The sequence below is a fragment of the Fukomys damarensis genome, unplaced genomic scaffold, assembly GCF_012274545.1.
Source record: "Fukomys damarensis isolate Sample0158 unplaced genomic scaffold, DMR_v1.0_HiC HiC_scaffold_13, whole genome shotgun sequence".
Classification (NCBI taxonomy): Eukaryota; Metazoa; Chordata; class Mammalia; order Rodentia; family Bathyergidae; genus Fukomys; species Fukomys damarensis.
The window spans coordinates 27,758,117-27,778,477 of record NW_022900925.1 but is presented as its reverse complement, the minus strand read 5'-3'; the positions used below and the strand labels follow the sequence as shown (position 1 = coordinate 27,778,477).

At 55.4% G+C, this 20,361-nt stretch overlaps 1 protein-coding gene across 1 annotated transcript; it reads right to left on the bottom strand.

The window, feature by feature from the left end:
- Nucleotides 1-5,174: 5,174 nt before the first annotated feature.
- Nucleotides 5,175-20,361, bottom strand: Cuedc1 (CUE domain containing 1; the record flags this gene model as incomplete). Its single annotated transcript, XM_010620346.3, has 10 exons — nt 5,175-5,435; nt 7,774-7,844; nt 8,352-8,410; nt 9,084-9,177; nt 9,943-10,014; nt 12,068-12,151; nt 12,594-12,774; nt 13,410-13,536; nt 17,024-17,151; nt 20,122-20,361. Coding segments are annotated over 9 exons (1,053 nt in total), but the record flags the coding sequence as incomplete, so codon positions are not given.

Here is a 20,361-nt window from a genome sequence, read left to right as displayed (position 1 = left end):
TTTTTTTTTTTTTTTTTTGTACTGAGGATCCAACTCAGGACCTTGCACTTGCGAGGCAGGTGCCAGACCCACTGAGCTAAATCCCTGGCCCCTCTTTCTTTTTTGAGAAAGAGTATCAGTAGCTTGCCCAGACTGGCTGGCCTCAAACTCACTATCCTCCTGAGAAGGGGGAATTAGAGGGATGTGCCTCTATGCTCGCTTAACCAAAATACTGCTTTTTTCCTCAGTACTGGGGATTGAACCCATGGCCTTTGTACTGAGCTACATTCCTGGTCCTTTTAAAAAATTTTAATGTTGAGAGAGGGCCTCGCTAAGTCCCTGAGTTTCCCACGGTAGGCTCGAACTTGTGCTCTTCCTGCCTCAGCCCCCCTAAGGGCTAGAGAGCAGGGGTGCACCAGGTCCTGCTGAAACACGAGTGAGGACTACAATTCCAACAAGCTTCTGGCTTGATATCAGGGCTGCTAGTCTACAGACAGAACAACCAACTTGCCCTGGTTTGTGTCGAAAGTTTTAATGAACCACTCAGCTTTAGCACTGAAGGTGCTGCGACCAGACCTCCCTTTGAATAGCGAGGTCATAGCAAGGCAGCGTGTGCTGAGTTTATACAGAGCTCCAGGGCTTTGCACGCCAGAGTCCCTGGAATAATCCTCTTGACATCGTAAAGAAGGTGACACTTAGGGCTTGGGGTGTGACTCAGTAGCAGAGTGCTTGCCCACCATGCCTGAGGCCCTGAGTTCAATCCCCAGCACTGCTAAAGGAAATAAGATAAACAAGATTCTTTTTAACAGGAATAGCAACACTTTACTTTATAAATGACCCCCCACTCCAGGCCTCAGCCTTCCATGCAGAGTAAATGCTAGTTTTGTGGGGACTGAAACTTAAATGCTTAGTGGCCCTTTTAAGCTAAGACCAAATCAACCCTCCCCCAAAGCCTTTGTTTTTCAAATCTTGCAGAACAGGATCCTCTGAACAAGTTCCCTTCAGTCTGTTTAGCCTCACCGGTGCTCACATCTTCTGGTCTTGGTAGCCAGTGACTGCCACTTCTGCAAGATGACCACCAGGGGGCAGTCGATTTACATTGCTCCTTTCATTTCTACTAGCTCCTGAAATTTCCAACTCTTCCCCCGCAGCTGGCCCAGCCCCTTAATCCAACAAATTAATCTGTGCTGTGATAATGAGCAAAAAGAGTTCATGTGCTTCTCTCTCAATAGCATATTTGCCATTTAATGGAAATACTGAGAGATTGTTTTAAAAACAGATAAAGAATGCTGACGGGGGAGTTCGGGCACACTGCTGGATCAGAGATCACTGTAGAGATGTTTATGAGCAGGAGGACCCTTTCTCTACCCCAGAAGTAGTATCCATGTAGGGGTCCAGGGTCTTATTACCGTCCCCTGCCAGCCCCCAACATACTACTGCCCAAGCATTAGGCATCAGCTCTGGAATTCAGCTGCCTGGATTCAAATCCAGATACTAGCATGTGTTAATAAGGAACTGAACATCCCAGTGCCTCAGTTTCCTTATTTATTTGTTTGTTTGTTTGTTTGTTTCTTGCTTTTTGAGACAGGATCTTGCCCTGTAGTTCAGAGTGAACTTGAACTCAGTTTGTAGCCCAGGCTAGGCTCGAAATCACGGCAATCCTCTTGCCTCAGTCTCCTTGAGCGTTGGGATTACAGGTGTGCGCCACCGTGCCCGGCTTCAGTTTCCTGATGTGATTGAAATGAGAGTAATATGCTGACTGCATATCAGTGCTCTGGGTATTAGGTAAAATCAGGCCTGTGAAGAACCTCCAAAGAGGGAGATTATATAATAAACCTCGTCACCCCACTGTGCTGACCTCCTTCAGACCAAACAAACTCTCCTGTTTTTCCTCGGACCTCTAATCCCCACTCCCATGCTGATGCTTCAAGAACAGAGGGAGGGTTGAGAGCCCGAAAGGGGTGCAGTGTTTTCCAGAACTGTGATCTCCTTGCAAGCTGGGGTTGAGCCCCAGGGCCACCAGTGGGACCAGACTCCAGAGAGCCTGGCTCGGCATTTTGTGGAAGGTGAGTCGTATCACCCCGCGGCTCTCAGGAGCCCGACGTTTGCAGATAAGCATAGCGTGCAAAGGCAGATGCTGGGGCCACCACTGCGCCCCGCTCTGTCCCCATCCTGGTCCCGGGCCTCCCTCCTCAGCATGGTGGTGTGCTCTCTTTCTCACTCCCGCCCCCTTTCAGGACCTTCCCCTCCCCGTGGTTGCAGTCACCTTCAATCTCATCTATACTAATAGGCAAAACAGTGTGTGGTTCTCAAAGTTTGCTGCACATTATCATTGCCTGGGATTTTCCCAATCAGATTCTCAGGCAAAATCCCAAACGGACAAGATCGGGAACTCTGGCATCCATGATTCTGACGTCCAGCAAGTTTGAGGACCTGATTCCCAGAGTAATTCTCCAGCTGTTAGGTGCACACGAGTGGCCTGAAGAGTTGTTCAAATACACATTCCAATTCAGGAGTTCTGGGCCGAGTCTGAGACACCCAGGTAATAACGATGCCTGAGAGGCTAAATTGTGGAATTATGGTTGATGTATCAGAATCTTCTGAAGGACTTTCACAGCGCACCCCAATTGCAAATCCACTACATGTGGAGTGGGGGCTGATAGGGGTTCTAACACACTCGCGGGTCCTAGCAGTGCTTGCTGCTGGTTCATGGAGCACATTTGGAGTACCAGGGAAATACAGTATGCAACACAGGCTTAGGGATTAGGCAGCCCCAGGTCCCCTTTTTTGGCTTCATGCAGTTCTAGCCCTGTGATCTTGGGTAAGTCACTTATGCTTTCTGAATTGTAATTTCATCATCTGTAAAGTAGTTGTTACTGCACAAGGTGAATCGAGCTAATACGGACAGCTTAGTGTGCCAGTCCTCAGACCTGACTACAAACATGAATTATCTAGGGTGCTGTAAACAACAACTTATAGCTGATTTCATTGGTCTGGGGTACTGAGCATCTGGATATGGTTAGAAGTACTAGGGACCCAACCTAGGGGTGCTATGACACTAAACTATACTCCTATCCTTTTTTATTCCGAGACAAAGTTTTTCCAGGTTGGTCTCGAACTCATACTCCTCCTGCATCAGCCTCCCAAGTACTGAGATTACCAGCAGGTGTCACCATGCCCAATTACAAAGATGTACCCCCCCACCATTTCCACAAGCACTAGGAATTAAACCTAGCTCCTCCTGCATGCCAGGTGAATGCTCTACTAATGAGCTACATCCCCAGCCCCTACAGAATTTGTTCAGCCAGTACTAGGGACTGATCCAGTACATGGCTCCCAAACTTTAGAGTGCACTGGAATCACACTCATTCACCCAAGTTTCTGACACACCGGCCTGGGCTGGGGCTGGGACTGGGAAGTGGCCTTTCTAACAAGTCCCAGGTGGGGCTGGGGCTAGCTGTCAGGGACCCACATGCAGAGCCAGGGTGGTCACCACTGGCAATCTCAGACCTGTCACTCTTCGAGCCCACCTGGGTTACATGGGTGGGGGACCCCGTTTGTAGCTAGGGCAGAAGAAAAAGTTGGTTGCTTGAGAACACGGCATTAGGGGGATGAGAGGTGGGCCCTGCCGTGGTGACCCGGAGGCCAGGAGCAAGATGGAGGCTACTGGGAAGCCTTTGGCTCACTACGAGGGAGGAAGATGGTTTAACTGCAGAGGGGCCTGGTTTGGAAATAGCATCAGCTTCCTCTGCTGATGGCGCCCCTTTCCTGTCTTGTGAGACTGGAGAGCAGGGCAAGGAGACAGGACTGGGAGGTTGTCTCTGAAGTCCAAGTTTGCAGGCCCCTGCTCTTCCAGTCGCCTTTAATCCAGAAGGTTTCTGTTTGTTTAGGCAACTGATCCGCATTGGGCAGCTTGTGCAATACACTGGCTTTCCCCAGGCGTTTCCTTTGCCTACCAGCAAGCGCTTGACTTTCCTGAGGCAAACAGGAAGACAATAGCGCCCAGACAAAGCCAGCAGGTCGGTGAGGCTGTAGTGCAGGGCGACAGGTGTCACCTGGGGAGTGCAGCAGGGCCATCACTGGAGTCCTCTGGGCCTAGAAATGCTGAGGGCTAAGGCAGAAGGGCAGGTGGCCCACAGGCCCAGAGAGAAGGGACAAAGTGGCAGGGTCCAGCCACATAAACTGCAGGCCACATAAGAGCACCAAGAGAACACCAAGTCTTTATTACAGGAATTCCTATGAAACAGCTCCAAGAAAAAACCCACACATAGAAGAAAAAATAATAAAACAACACACAGACTTGGGGCAGGCGCCTCCCCCCACCCCGCACCTGGCCCTGGCCTGGAGCAGTCGGGGTCACACCCAGAGCCCCTCTTCTGCCCCTCGGGGTCAGCCGTCTGGAGCTTCAATTGGCAGCTGAGGGTTTCCCCCTCCCTTCAGCGCCCCAGGCCTGGCCAGGGACCAGCCAAGGGCAGGGACCGCTACCGGAGTCCCCAGCAGCACGCTTCCAAACTTGGTCACGCTGTGGGCGTGAGGACTCTCTGCTGCCCTGGGGTCGCAGAAGAGGGGAGGGGGACACGGAATGAGGCGCGGTCCTGGCTCACCCTCACCACCCCCCGCTGCCACAAGCCCCACAAATACTGCATCGGACCCCACTCCCACCCCGCAGCCTCGCCACCCCGCGTGGGGAAGCTGGAACTGGCTGGGCCGGCTGCGCACGCTGTGTCCAGGGAGACAGGCGCCTCCTTCCCTTGGCAGTGGTCGTTGCCGGCTAAGAGTCCTGGAGTCAGTTGCTCTCCTCCCACCATCTTCTGGCTTCGGGCAGGCGCCCCACCCGGTCCTAAACCTTCTCCAGGGCGTCACAGCCCAGCCTTGGAGGATAGACCCTGCCTGGCTGGAGTACTCAGCTCTGAGGCCACCCTCCCCACCCTGGTGGGAGGCCGGGTGCTGAGGGTCACCCCTGGGCTCCTCCACCCGCGGCTCTGGGAGGCTGAGATGCAGCTGGCCCGCACTGGGGAAGAAAGGACACGAGGTGCCCAGAGAGCCGGGGCCAGGGGAAGGAGACTGGGCAGAGTCTGAGGCCTGGCTGGAGAGACGGGAAGGGAGGAAGGCAGGAGGTCGCGTCCAGGCCAAGAGCCTGCCCTTTCCCAACTCCCACCTCTGCACTTTAAGAAGGGAAGGGGTGGTTCCTGGCGTTTCCACTCATTGCTGTAGAAAAGCCTGGCTGCAAGAGGGGCTGTAACCGGCTGCTGTCGCTAGAGGCCCCAAGCCCCTCCTCCAATCACAGGATGGCGACTCCGAAGTTCTAAGTCCCAGAAGGTGGCAGTGGCTGGGCTGGACCATGGCGGGAGAACTACTCGCTCTGGCTGCATCCGGGCCCTTTAGCAGGGTGCCGCCTTGCTCTCGGCTGCCCCCACCAGGTCAGAGCAGCCCTGGCGAGGTGGAGCAGCTGGCACCTGTCAGGGAAAAGGAATGGGTGAAGTCTTTTCTCAAAGGCACCCACTGGTTGGGCACGGTAGTGTGTGACTGTAATCCCGGCACCCTGGGAGACTGAGGCAGGACTTTCTGCCAGCCTGGGCAAAACTTAATGACTTAACAGGACCCTATCTTAAAATAAAAAGTGAAAAATGGGCTGGGGATGCAATAGTGTGAAGGCCCTGGGTTCAGTCCCCAGTATGCAGGAAATACCCCACTCTTTCGGTCAGTGGTTTCTAGAGACTTACTTTTGGGCCGAAGATACAAAAAGTCAGGAGCCCCCTCCTTGCTCCCTTCTCCCGGGGATATAGCCTGGGAACTCTGCCCTGGGTCATCCCAGCAACCTGCAGAACAGCAGGGGCTCGGGCTGGCAGGAAGTGGCTGTATGGGAAGAGCTCAGCGCCTGCCCATCTGTGCTGACCCAAGGGGGTCTGGGGGGCAGGAAAGTAAGGTGGGGCCAGAACTGGATGGGCGGGACACCAGGCTGAGATATTCCTAAGGCTTTGCTCTGGAGACCCACACAGAACAAGGGCGGGGTAGGACCAGTGTGGGGTTTGGCGATGGGAGGGTCAGAAGCAGCAGCAACTAGGGCTACTAACTCGGTGATGAGTCTAGGGGTAGACGGAATGGGGAGAAGAGATGGAACGAGGAAGCAGCAGGAAAGACTGCCTGGCTCTTAGGCTGACGTCCAGGGCTGGAAAGATAATCACGGTGCAGCTGGGGATTGGAGACCACGGGAGGAGCGACTGTGCCAGAGACAACTGCTCAGAAGCCCTGTGGATGCCTGCAAGAGGGCAGAGACGCTGCCGGAGAATGTGTGGCTGTGCGGGGCGGAAAGGGTCAGGGCAGAGCAATGAGTGGGCAACCAGAGCCTGGAAGGGAAGAAGGAGAACCAGGGCTCCTGTGCTCACTGGAACCAACCGAGGGGTTTTGGGAAAAGACAGGCATGGCAGGGAGTGCCAGAGAGGGCAGGGAGGCTGAGGCCCTGGAGCGGGCAGGTGACCTCCCTGAGTCAGTCTTCTGTCAGAGCTGCCAACTTGCAGTGGGTGGAGGAAGCCACTCTAGGGTCAAAGGGGCAGTACAGGAAGCGCTCCTCCTGGTTTGTCTGTGGTGCTGGGGATTGAACCCAGGGTGCTCCGTTGCAGGTAGCTCACTGAGCTACATCCCCGGCCCTTTTAATTTTTTTTTTATTTTGACACAGGGTATCACTACATTGCTCAGGCTGGCCTTAAATTTACAATTCTCCTGCCTCAGCCTCCTGAGTAGCTGGAACTGGCTGGGATTATAGGCACACACCAGCAGCCAGCCCCTCGGGGTCTTCACGGTGGGGAGGAAAAGTAAATTTAAGGGAAAAGCCTGAAAATTCAGGAGAAAAAGGAGTGAAAAGCAGGATTCTGAGATAGGGGTAGTTTGGGGTAGGACCCACTTTCCCTAGGGACCCGTGGGGAGGAACAGGGGTGGGAGGGGCTCCAACATGGGATGGGGGTGGACGTGTTTCCCTGGCTGGCTTCGTTTATTCAGGCATCCCAGGGCCGTGTGAAGCAGGGGTGTAGCTCTGCGATGACTGGGGAAAGGCTGGGAGGATGGGGGGGGCTGGAAGCTGGCGGGGAGGGATGCAGTGGGGAGATAGCTCGAGGCTCTGTCCTCTGCACCTGGTACATCTCACTGCCACTGCCACCAGCCCCGAGGGCTGTACACTGCAGCGCAAGAAAGCCTGGCAGACGCTGATCACAAGGGCCAGAACAGAGGTAGAGCGGGAGCAGGCAGCTTCCTGATGGGGGAGAGTGGCTCGTGTGCATCCGTTCTGTGGCAGCCTCTCGTGCATTCGTCTGTCCCCCAGGGAGGTGCCCAGGGACACGGGAGGAAAAGCAGCCTCTTCTCAGAGCTCTGGCCAGAGCAGCCGCCTTAGGGGAGGTGGGATTTCCTCCTCTGGTGTGGCAGGTCCCAGACCACCCGACCCAAGTGGAAGACTAGACACTAGCCTCATTTTTTTCTGAAATTGTCCACCCTGTGCTGAGTGTGACCAGGACTGTCTTCTCAGTGGAGCTGTAAACTATTCAAGGTCAAGAGCTGATTCTGTTTTCAGCTCCCAGCACCTGTCCAAGGCAGGTGTGATGATCTTTTGTCAAATGAGTAAATAACCAAATAAAAGACCGGCAAAAGATTAGTCTGCATGCAGAAACCATGACCCTGGCCATGAGGAGGAGGGAAGAGACCCAGGAGCTCTGCTACTCCGCTGCCTGAGCCTGGTGCCTCTGTTCTTCCGAGAAGACAGGTGAGGTGGGGCAGCTCCCAGACAGCCACGGCTCTGAGACTTACCTCTTATTGTCCTTCTCTGAGGGGTTCCTCCACCTTGGGTGTCTCTTGCCGCCTTCCCTGGAAGTCTTCATCTGAAAGCAGAGGGGAGCCCCCTCAACCTCCAACCTGCACCCGCCACCCCCTTCCTCCAGTGGGGCACGAGCTGGCTCTGGTGGGCAACACATGTGTCTAGTGAGAGGCAACAGGACACCTGGGTGCTGCTGGCCAGGCTCTCGGGCCTTGGACAAGTTCTTTCCTCTTCTTTGGGTCTCAGTTTCCTCATCTGTAAAAGGGGAGGGGAAGCTGGACTATCCAGATGACCCCCCAAGCTCTCTGGTCCTTGTCTCTGGATGTGTCCTGGCCTTGTGGGCCCTATGGCATGAGGATCAGGGTTCAGCTGTGTGTGGCTTGGCAGGATCTGAGGGGGGTAGGGCTCAGTAGGGTCTTCTGGTCCCGTGGCTTTGGAAGAGACTGGGTGAAAGCTGAAAGGCCTGAAGCTGCAGGCACACAGTCCCCTGACTCGGGACACCCAGGATCTCCTCTTGCAGTGTCCCCTGTCACAGACATACTGGGGTCAACGGTTCTGCTCCCTGGCTCACCACAAGCATGGCCCTCCACGTCGTCCAGGAGATTGGCTGTTGATGCAGCGGCCCCCAGACTGCCAAGCCATTCAGGAAAACTGTCCAGGAGATAGACCAGCACCGCCAGAGCCCAGCCAGCTCTACCCACTCCCTGCCTCACCCCACCCCCAAGCTCCGGAGGTCTCCATCTCTGTTCCTCAACACCCCAACAGGGTCAGCAGAGCAGCCAGGCCATGACCCTTGGTCCCCAGCCACCGTCTCAGGGAGTAGGAGAGGGATTCTCTCCCTGCCCCTCTGTGGCTGTCAAGCTTTTAATGTCTTGGGCCCTGTCTGACACCATGGATGGGAGTCTGGGTAAAAACATGGAAAACCTCATTTCTACTCAAGGAACTGAAAAGGAGACTGCGGGCCTCTAGCAATGAGGAGATGTAAGGACCCAGGACCAGTTCAACCAGAGAAATTAGCAGAAGGTTTGCTGATCACAATGGAAGAGCCATTTTCCTCCCAGGAAGGAGGAAGAGGAGGAGAGGAAGAAGCTGGGATTGTTGTCATTCTCACCACAGGGCAAACAGCCTCCCTCTGCTCTGCTCCTGAGCCTGGCCCTGCTGCTCCAGGTCATAGGCGGCCACCAAGCAGCCCAACTCATGGAGCAGAGAGAAGCCTGCAGAACCTGATGCCACTACTGGCGAGAGTACAGCTTTGGGATGCCAAGGCAGCATCCACCACCAGACCCATGCCAGGTCAGGATACAACTGATGCTTGGGCAAGTGCTTCCTCCTGGACTTCCTCATTTTGGTCTTCTCGGAGAAGGCTCGGGCCAGCTCAAACAGCTTCCTCCGCGTGGCTGGAGCAGAGACACCTGTGAGCATTCATTCTCTTGGCAGTGAGGCACCAGATGGCCTCCCCCCAAGTCTAGGGGTAGCCAGGGCAGCACCAGGCCCCGCTGGGGTGGGAGCTGGGGAGAGGGAGGTGACAGGAGCTGTGTGCCACCTCACCACCTCAGGAGCAAGGCTGCCATCCCAGGTCAGCCTGCAGGGGCAGCAGAGGCAGCCAGGAGCCAGGCCCAGGGCCCCAGGCAGCCCAAGATCCGGGTACTCCTTTCCCAGCTAGACAGCCTGCCAGCCCTAAATCTGGCTTCCTTTCCTGCCCCCTCCCTTAGCCACCTCCAGAGTTGGTCCTGGGATTTCCATGAGTAATCTGAGGTTTTTCCTGAAATCAAGCTTGGAAGGATAGTGCTTCTGAAGGCTCACAGGACTTTGGGGGCAGAGGTCCCCAACCCTGATGGCTCCCTGCCCCACAGAAAAGGGGCTTCACAGGGCCTCCCCGCATGACCAGACAAGGCCAGCTGCCTCAAGCCACAAGGAATGTGAACGCGACATCCGGGTGAGGCCATGTGGGGCACATTATTTTCCTGCAGACAGCTGGCCCAAGAGGATTTAAACTTAATTTGTATCCAGACTCAGCGGCAAAGGGAAGTGAGGCAGGAAGGCTGAGGGAGCCAGCCTGCGATTAAAATGTCACTCCAGTTCACCCAGAGTCAGCGGCATTCAAAACCCGGCCTCCTCCCAAGAGCTAGGAAAATGGGGAGGGGGTTGCAGGTGGGACTCACATTTTCCCATGTGTTTCAACTTGTCCCTGAATAAGGCATCTTCCGACACAGAAGGGTTGGCATCACTGTTTCCTGGAAGGAGGAGACACCTGCTGAGGGATGGTGTCTCTGAGGTCCCATTACAGAAAAGAAGACTGTGCGGCTGCCTCCCAGGGAGGTGGGGCAGGACCGTCCCCATGGTGGCCATTTGAGCCCTATCCTCCCATTGCAGAAAAGATGCAGGTTCCTTCCTTTAACCAGGAGGTAGGCTAAAGCCAGGAGGATACCTGGGGTTGTAGGAGAACTTCTTTCCCCTGGCAAACCATGCTTTCTTCCTCTGTGGAAATGAGGACACTCTCTTTTTGGAGGGGAAGGAGAATTGAACCCAAGGCCTTTGCATTGAGCTGTATCTCCAGCCTTTTTTATTTTTCATTTTGAGAGGGGGTCTCACTGAACTGCCCAGGTGGGACTCAAACTTGTGATCTTTCTACCTCAGCCTCCCAAAGGCTGGCCTGCCTCACTGAAAATGGGGACATTCTTAGGGTCTGCTGCATATGTGGGAAGCCAGCTGGAGTCCCAGCTCGCCACTCCTCACCCACCCTCTGAGCAATTCCACATCCTGTGAAGTCACATTGGTAGTTTGAGCTCTAATGGGGGTATTTACTCCATAGAAGTCACCTGGCTACAAACCAGGCTTCCCCTGCACCAGAGCCACCGTTAACCATTCTTCCCTGCATCCGTGGGTGTGAGCTCCCCCTTCCTCCTTCCGGGGAGGTCAGCCCACCCCACACCCTCCAGGACTCTGAGCAGGAATGGGAATGGGGTGCAACCAAGAACTGGAGGTGCTCCTGGCTCACCAGCCCTGCTTGGGCTTCTTCTAAAGCCACACTCTCCATCCTGTAACTAATCCCAAGTCACCTTGCCTGCTAAGTCCTCCCTGAGTCATTCTGATTCACCTCAGCAGCCCTGGTGTCTCTGGTTAATTCAGGATCAAGGACAAGAGGCTCCGTGAAAATGCCCAGATGCGCATCTGCTGGGGCCTAAGCTGCTGCTTGCAGGATTTTCTCTCTTCAAACTGGGTTGAGCTGAGCCCCCACCCCACTGCTCCTGCACACCCCACTCCAGTGCACCATGGACGCTGTGTTCCAGGCAAATGCTACTGAGCTTTTCTGTGCCTGGGCAGCTTGTGTATGTGTGGGGCAGGACACTGACCAAACAGGGAACACCGTGCCCACACAGAAGCCGGGTCCAGATGTTGAGGGCTCCCAGTTCTGGCTCCAACCTCCAGTCCATGTGTCCCACACCCTAGGCCCCCTTCAGCCAGAAGACTCCCAGCACAAAGGCCTGACCTACTCCTAAGGCAATTCTTGTTTGCAGGACCTTGTGTTCAAAGCTTGAAATTTCTCTTCCTTTAACAGCTAGGGTGGAGCCCAGTCCACAGCACATATTTCCCAGCTACTTGAAAATGAATGAACAAACTCTTCCGGGATTAATCTCACCCCCTCCTCCTCTTCTCCATGCATTTTCTATAATCAGCAAACCTGTCCTAGATATGGCGGTGCACGCCTATAACCCCGGCCACTCAAGAGGCTGAGACAGGAGCGTCACAAGGTTGAGTCCTACCTGGGCAATTTAGCAAGGGCTTGTCTCCAAATAAAATAAAAAAGGACTGGGATGTAGCTCAGTACTAGAACATTTGCTTAGCATGTGCAAGGCCCTGTGTTCAATCCCCAGTACTGCGGAAGAAAACATTAAAAAGTGCTTCCTCAGCCCTGCTGCTGTGTTCCACCTGTTTCTTGGACATAGTTTCTCACAGGACCACAAGCTTCTACAGGACAGAGACCAGGCCTTGGAAGTCTCGGAGACTTTCCTGCCCCCGTGACATTATGTGGTGTGACGTATCTCACCAGGCACAGGCCGGGAGCTCAGCCAACCCGTGTTAACCACAGGCTCAGGCTAGTGAGGACCCAGGGCTACTCGGTGAGAGGACACCTCACTCCATGGCAGGTGCCAAGACGGGAGCAGCACCATCTCTACCAACTTGCTGAGGGGCCTCAGGACCCCCGCCTCTTGGTTTCAAACCCTACAGCCAAACTCCACATATTCAAGGGCAAGTTGAGGTATGTCCCCCAGAAAGCAAGGTTACCTGGGACAGAAGAAGGAAAGCCAAAGTCATTTCCCACAGCCACGCTGCTGGATTTGGATTTCTGGGACTCATATTTCAATCGATCTGGAAAAGTAGCATATTTCTGTTAGGGAAGCCAGCTCCCAGCTCCCAGGGGTACGCTGGAAGATGGAGGATGCTGAGTCCCCAGAATCACACCCAATGTGCACACAAAGGATACAAGTACGCACAGAGCCAGTGGTAACATAGAAATGACTGCCTGACAACTACCTGAAATATTAGAAAGTCAGAATCTGATGTTGGCTGATAGAGTCCGGTGGTGAGCACACGGCAGATGGGGGTGTGCGCCCCTCTTCCTGAGTCCGAGGGAGGAAGAGGGTGTCTGGTGCCCCAGGTCCACATGGGCAGAATTCTGAGGCTTCCCCACAGGATCGCTGGTGTGGGCTGGGCCTAAGTGCCGGCTCCCTGAGCCCCCAGGCAGAAGCCCACTGCCCTTCTCCAGCCCTGGGGCAGTGGCTGCAGTGCCCGCCCGCCCGCAGATGCCCACCTCTCTCCAAGGCGAGGAGGAAGTCTCGGTTGCGCTGCAGCTCCTTCATGAACTCCTCGTTCTGCAGGAAGAGTGCGATCCTCTCGTCCTCCAGGTACTGCTTCCAGCGGCTGTCCTGGTCTCCGGCCGTGGGCCGCACGCCTCCCTCTCCGCTCCCGGACTTGGGGCACCGGGGGTTACCCTGAGGGAGGAGCATGCTGATGCCCACTCATCAGGCACGCATCCCACCCACATCCGTGCACACTTTTATGTACACGTACCCTTTCCCAGGATGCTCGAGCCCACCACTGCTGGGGAAGCAGCAAGGGCTCAAAAATGACCTTTCCCCAAGACCTCAGATCCCCTCATTCCTTCACTCACAAGCTGAATGCTCCTGAAAATGTGTCCGCACACTGCTCTACATATGGACACCCAAACTCCAACATCTCCCTGTGCGCTCGCTGCACAGGGTGAGACACACGTGCTCTGCAGGGATACCCTGGGACCTGTCAAGGTCTAGGGAGAAGCTATCCCAGCCCTTTCCCAAGAGACAAGAGCCACTGGCTGCCCCAAGCCCGCTCCCTCCATCCTGAGGTGAGGGCTGCAGCCAGAGAGTACCCTCAGGCCGTCACTTCTCACAGGCAGAACGGGAAACCTCCAGGCCCAGACAGGAAGTGAGGCCTTCGGTTGGGCACTCTGCCTGCAAAGCCATGGCAACAGAAATAGCTCAACCTGAGCTTAACGACCAGGAAGCAAGACTGGCTGGCACAAATCACGTGGGTGAAGAGAACTACTAGACAGGCCGTCAGGCTGCGGGGCGGGGCAGCAGCCCATTACCTGTATGCTGTCCAGCTGCTGGGGTAGGATGCGGAGAAAGTCATCAGGGAGGTTGCCCAGCAGGGGTGGGTTCCAGTTCCGATAGCGCCTCTGGCTTGCAGAGGGCCCGGAGCCCAGCAGGTCAGTCCTGGGGGATGGAAGGTGGGGAAGAAGAAGTAGTCAGGCTGGAACATGGGCCTCCCAGCCCTTCACATGCATCCTCCGACAGGCAGGATCCTGCTCAGAGTTTCCCAGGGCCCCTGCTACTTTAGACAAAGGCTTTGCTCTCATCACAGGAAGCTCTTCTAAGTCCCCGGCCTTGGCCTTGGCCCTGGGCTCAGGTGACTGTCACTGCTGTCTCCTCAGAGGACGTCCAGGGCGCTGGAACTTTGCTCGTGGCACTATTGTCAATCTTGTGGATTTAGACATAAATGTTTATAAATGTTCCCTGTAATCAAGGGATCGTATCCTTTAAACCTAGCACAATATAAATGAAGTACTAATAGAAGACACAGAATCCACTAATAGCCAGCCTGCCCACAGGTAAGGTGTGTAGCAGGACGTCTGTGCCAGGACAGAGGGCAGCTGTGTGGGGCTGCAGGACAGGAGGGGAGGCAATGCTGCCCAGGCCCGAGGGCAGCCTGGAGCCTGGCCAGGTGCTCCCGGAGCTCCTCCACAGCCGGCAGCGTGGCAGCCGCAGGACACGTGTTCCGCTGAATCAGGGAAATGACACACTGAGAAGGCAGCCGTGGTCCGGGGGTGGTGGGGGCCTCTCCTGCTCAGCCTGGCTTTGATTTGGCCTCCAGCTCCAGGAATCCCGCCCACCCCCTCACTGGAGGGGAGCTTTTCCGGGCTCCAGGACTGTGGAAATAACTTCCTTTCCTTTTCTATTTTGGGCCGGTGGCCGGTGGGAGCGAGAGAGAAGAGGAGGCAACAGACGGATAACCAGCTGCTAGGAGCACAGTGGGAGCTCAGCCTGGCAGCCTGGAGCCAAGGGAACCCCACATGCAGCCACCCTCTTGCAGTCCAGACCAGGGAACCCTCCGAGAGGGAAGCCTCTGTCCCTATCATAGGCTTTGCTTTCCTCCAAAGGCCCAAGAGGATGCCTCATCTCTCAAGGCCTTGAAGATGGGAGAAATCTTCTCTGGGCCGTGACCCTGCACTGGGCCTTGGGGTCTTCACCTGGGGACACAGGTGCCCCCCTGAACTCAGCCACACCTTGGGGGCACCAGGAAGCCGCAAAGCTATATCTGTGCCCCTCCGGCCACTCTGTCACCAAAAGACCCAAGCGGGAGGGGTCAGGGCAGAGGAGCCCCTGTTTCCCACTGAGTCTCCCTTGCTTCTGGGTCCAGGGTGCTAGAGGAAGGACACGCCCAGCCCACCAAGCCCCAAGCCCTGGCTCTGGTCTGGGCAGAGAGGTGGGCAGGCCACAGCTGCAAGAGCAGGGGGGCCAGACCTTGGCAGCCTAGGAAACTCCATTGTGGTTGGAAAGGAATGTCAGAAATGAGCTGAGAAGCAAATAAAAAAAACTTCCAAGGCTGTAATTCCAATGGAAGAATAGCAGGCAGCCAGTGTGGAGGGGTCTCCTGGACTTCAGAGACTTTCAGACAGACGGAAGGAGGGACAGGCTTGGGGGAAGGGAAAGAGACTGCAGGGTAGGGCCGAACTTCTGGCCAGAGCCTCTGGACCCCAAAGCTAGAACCTCAAGCCCCATCAGACCCGGATTTACCAAATGCCAGACCTGACTGCCAAGGACTTCAGAGACAGGAGGGTGAACAGCAGGATTTTGGGTGGAGACTTTTGGTGGAGATTCTTGAAGTCCACATGGGACAGGCCTTATCCCAAGGCACAATGGTCATCCAGGGTGAAGGGATCCCAGTGTTCCAGGCTTGCTCTCTGGGAAGACCCTGCCTCATGGGGCCCCCAGGGCAATGACCAGCTTCCAAACTCAGCCCACCCACAGGCTTACAGATTGAAGGGGTCAGATCATTTTCCTCCTTCAAGACTGATCTCCCTCAGCAGCTGGGAAAGTCTGGCCACACCACTGAAAGTCTCTCTGGGCCTCTCCATGGCTGCAGGGTAAGATGGAAGCCCCCACCACCTGCTGGCCTCCAGCCTCGTCCAGCTCTCCATATTCCAGCAGTTTCCAGATGCACCTCTCCTGCCCCCAGGCCTTTGCACATGCTGTCTCCTGTGCCTGGCACACCCTCCTGTCCACTACTTCATAGGCTGATGCCAAGGTGTGTGGCCTTCAGCTCACAACATGGACAGCAGTCCCTCTAGCCCCCCACCCCCGGGTTTATGCTCCCTGGACTCTGATCTCCTTGGGGTGTGAAGGAGGGGACACGGCAGTTTGCTCATCCATGATTAGTGTGGAAATGAAATGTCCTGGATACAGAGACTGAATGAGGTCTCCATCTTCTGTACACTTTTCATTGATCCTACCTCAAAACACTGCACTTTGTAACTTTCTAGATCTCAGGCTACAGTCTGAGAGTCCTCACTAAGCAGAAAGAGTAACTGGCCTTGAAGTCCAAAAGATCTGGATTCAAATCCCACTTCTTACACCGGGGGTGCTGATAGTGCCATCTCCTAAGTCATTAGGTAAGGAACCTGGGTTGTCAGGCATTTGAAAGGCGCTTGGTAAATGGCAGCGGTTTTTGGTAGCTATACCTGCATGATAGACAACACAATTCCCCAGAACCACGGCTCAGGGGCTCCCAAGATCCTCCACCTGGCCTGAGTCCTTGTAAGAACACCAGTCCAAGGTCAAAGAGACAACACCTGGCCTCTGGCAGCCCACAGCCCACTATGAACATGGAGGCCAGGAAACAAGGGCCTCACAGACCCACAGCGCCCTTTTGGCAGCCAGCTTCATTTTAAACTCCATTCACAGAATCCTTAACCTGGAAAAAGTCTCCAGGGTCCTCACACTCTTCTTTCCTGCCTCCAGTTATCAAACTATCCCAGAAAAAGGGATTTACTCCCCTTGTTAAAAAAAAAAAAATCCTAAATTTGCTGGACATAGCAGTGTACACCTTTATTCCTAGAGACTTGGGAGGCTGAGGCAGGAGGATTGCAAGTTTGAGGCCAGCCTGGACAATTTATCAAGAGCCTGTCTTGAAATAAAATAAAAAAGGCTGGTGTGTAGCTCAGTGGTAGAGACCTTGAATACAATGTGCAAGGCCCTGCTTTTGCTCTCCAGTAGCAGGGGAAAAAAAATCCCCACTAGCCCCCTGGCCCAGAGAGGACAAGAGACAGCCATTCCATCAGTGACTGATGACTACTGGAGAGAGCTGCATCGAGGAGCTCCGAGGCATCTTGACTCAGTGGAAGGAGCAGTGATTAATCAGATGTTTCCTCCTGCTCAGGGGGAAGGTGTCAGCGCGCATCCCGTGGCTCTCCTTTCCTACTCTGGCGTCACTAACCCAGAAAGCAGAAGGACACACTGCCTAGCCTAGAGTAGGAACTGAAAAGTTTGCCCTTGCAATCCTGACATCGTGAAAGTTCTCCGCGTTATCAAGCCCAGGCGTCTTTGCCACAGTGGGAGCCCGCTCTCAGTGGAATCTGATTCGGAGGGATCCAGCCACGTTTCCCGGCTCGGTGTCCACCCCAGCCGATCCCTCCCCACTCACCGGGGAGGTGGCGTCGGGGGAGCCTGGGGGTAAGGCCTGTCGAACATGTGCATGTGGTAGGCTGGCGGGGAGTACACAGGAGGAGGCTCTTCGTCGGAGCTATCGGGTTCCAAAGTCCTTTCCAAGATCTAAATCAGAGACAACAAAGAAAGACATAGTAAGAAGCCTTCCTGGAATCTAAATGGCACTGAGACAAAACCAAGCGTGGGCGAGGATGTGTAATGAGGCACTGTGTGCCTCGCTGGTGGGAGTGCAACTTGATACAGCCACTTCTCTATAAACTGGGTCTGGTCTGCTAAGCCTGAACCTGTGGCTGCTCTGTCCCCACCGTTCCTGCAGCCCCAGTGGACATGAAAGCACATGTTCCCGAGGAATGTTCATAGTGGCATCAGCCACCAAGCGGGGTTCAAGAACAGGCCAGGGGTAGGGTCAGCAGCCTCGCCCTGTGGGTAGGTGCGGGGGTCTCTTGCGCCCTGAACGTCCCTTGACCTGGGTGTGACACTGCGTCGTGAAGCTTCACGGTGATGCTTGCGAGTCTCATCCTCCTTCTCGGGGAAATGTCACCCATATCCTCTTCAAAGTACTTCTGCACCTATTGTCCTAACCTCAGGCTGCCTGGCAAGGTAGGGTGTGGATAGTGACACCCCTTTCGCAGAAGAGGAGCCTGAGACCCAGGTTGTCCAAGTGACGTGGAACTCGGTCTTTAACTGGGACCCTGGTCCCACAGCCAGGGTCTCTCCTTCAGGTGCAGACCCCACACCCAGCTCTCCTACCCAGCTGCCTGTCTCACCCGGGAGCCAGCAAGGAGGGACAGGGAGAGGCCAGGACTGGGCTCCCGGGTCATGGACTGAGCTAGGCCTCTCCCCAGATGTCCCCAGAGGCATCTGCAGCAGGACATCTCTCATCACACGTCCTGATGGTCTACACATCACCTCACGATCCTCTCTCCTCCAGCCCTGCGTGCTCTTCCCAACTCCCGCAGGACTCAAGAATGGGGAGGGGCTCAGAGGCTGCGGACTGGTCCACATTTAACTCCAAGTGAGTTTGTAGAAGTAACTTCTCAAGCTGCCCATCCCTGCCTCCCCCCAGCATGGCTAGACCTGCCATAGCCGGCCCTCGAGCCTCACAGGGCACCCTGGCAGTGAGCACGCACGTATGAGCACACACACAGGCACACACTGCAGAGTCTGCACTTGTCTAGGAGGCCTCTGGCCCTGGAATGCACTAACGTTCTTTCCTGTGAGGCAGAAAGTATTTAAACAGATGCTTTTGCAGGAAAGAAGAATACAGCTGCTTTGAGGGCCAGTGCTGCGCCTGCTGCAGATTACCATGAGGAGGAAGAGAGAAAGAGACATAGAGAGAGGCACACACACAGAGACAGAGAGAGATAGAGAAAGATGGAGAGACAGAGACACAAAGAGAGAGGCAGACAGAGACAGAGCCTGAGACACCGAGAGACTGAGGCATTGAGGCTGCAAGCACTGTTCCTGTTCATGGTGGCTCGGTGGGAGCCTGAGGTACACTGAAGACTTTCTGCGACCACCCACTGCCCACACACTCCTTACCCAGACTCCTCTGCTCTGGGTCCAGCCTGGGGCCTGGCCAGTTCCCGTGAGGCTGGTCTCATGAGACAAGGAGGAGGGGAGAACTGGAGGAACTGTTCCCAGAGGAAGCTGTCTTGGGTTCCTCTGCTGACAGTGCCTGCAGGAGTCAAAGCCCCAGACCCCAGAGATTAGGCTGAGGGCTCCCTGGTGCAGCCCCCATGGGCAGTGAGCTGGCCGTACAGAAAGGTGACCCCAGGCCCAGTGCCTCTCTGGCCTCCTCTGCCACCGGACCAGCCACAAGGAGCCTATGCCGGCTCTAAGGTGCTGGGGTTTTCAGCCCTGTGGGCTGCAGATGCCGGCCAGGTACTAGGGGTGACAGATGGTGGGGTGACAGATGCCGGCCAGGTGCTGGGGTGGGGGACAGGGTCTGGGCTGTTTATCTGGCAGGAGACGCTTCTCTATGGCAAGGGTACCCCTCAGGCTGGCCTGCCACCCACCAGCCCGAGAGGGGCTCTTTCCAGTCAGCAGTTGCTGTCGCTCCAGCTGCTGCTTGTAAATTTTCTGCAGACTTCCCACTAGTGGGCTTGGAGCTGGCTGCTTATGGGCCCAGGGAGGGCGCCAGCCGGGAGCTGGGGAAGAGTCGGGGAGGGCAGCATGCAAGGAAGATCTCAGATGGAGAGCAAGTCTCAGGAGAAGAAGTCACACACAGTACAGGTGACATAGGGACCGACCAGGGAGCCACAGGGCTGTGGGCACCAAGGATAAAGGAGGAAAATCCTGCTTATGAGAACCAAAGAGACTGCAGAGAGTGAGACAGCGCAAGGAACTTTCCAGCTTACACTGAAAAAATGTTTTGCACACACATAATGAACGCACGCGCGCGCACACACACACACACACACACACACACACACACACATCTCCTTCCCACAAGGAGGATCTGGGTTCAAGAACAGGCCAATACTCCTTCCACTGGCCATTCCACACAAATCAATAAGAGATGATAGAAAGTTGTGCAAACGCAGCAGCAACATTTATTCATTCGACAAACATTCCCTGAGTGCCCACTATGTGCCTGGGTTGTCCTGGGTGTTGCACGTGGCACAGAGGACAAGAGAGATGCTACCTCCAAAGCAGTGGTGCCTGGCACAGCCTGAAAGCCTCTCATCTGCTGGCTCTTTCCTGCCTAACTCTTGTCACCAGTCCACACTGGACTGTGCACCCTGGGAGGCACGAACTTTCTGACTTGGCCAAGGTGGACACCGCAAGGTCAAGAGCCTCTTGAAAAGTATACATTAGAAGATTCTGGGCCTGAAATTGGGTCTCGGTGTGTGGAGCTGGGGCCCAGGCATCTGCATTTTTAACAAGCATCTTGATTCTAATGACCCCGACCCAGGGTCTTGCCTGTTGCACCAGGTGAGCTCAGTGTTTGTTGACTGACTGTACAACATCTGCCAATTAATTCAATTTCCCAAGGGGAAGGAGGCCTGCTTGCTTAGACCTAGGCCCGGGAGCCACCCGGAGCCGCTGAAGGCTGTCCCCACCTCGTCCTACCTCCGGGGGGATGCTATCCTCCGAGTCGGAGCTGTCCTCGTAGGCGCTGCCACCGCCCCCCTCCAGGTTCATCTGCAGCAGCTGGTCGATGGTGGCGTCCACTGCGCCGCTGTTAGCGCGCAGCACGCACTCGATGATGTCGTAGTCCATGTTGGGGAACATGGTCTTGAAGTCGTCCATGGCCTGGTTGAACTCCAGGCGGCGCACCTGGCGGGCCGGCCGGCTGTTGTTGAGCTCCTG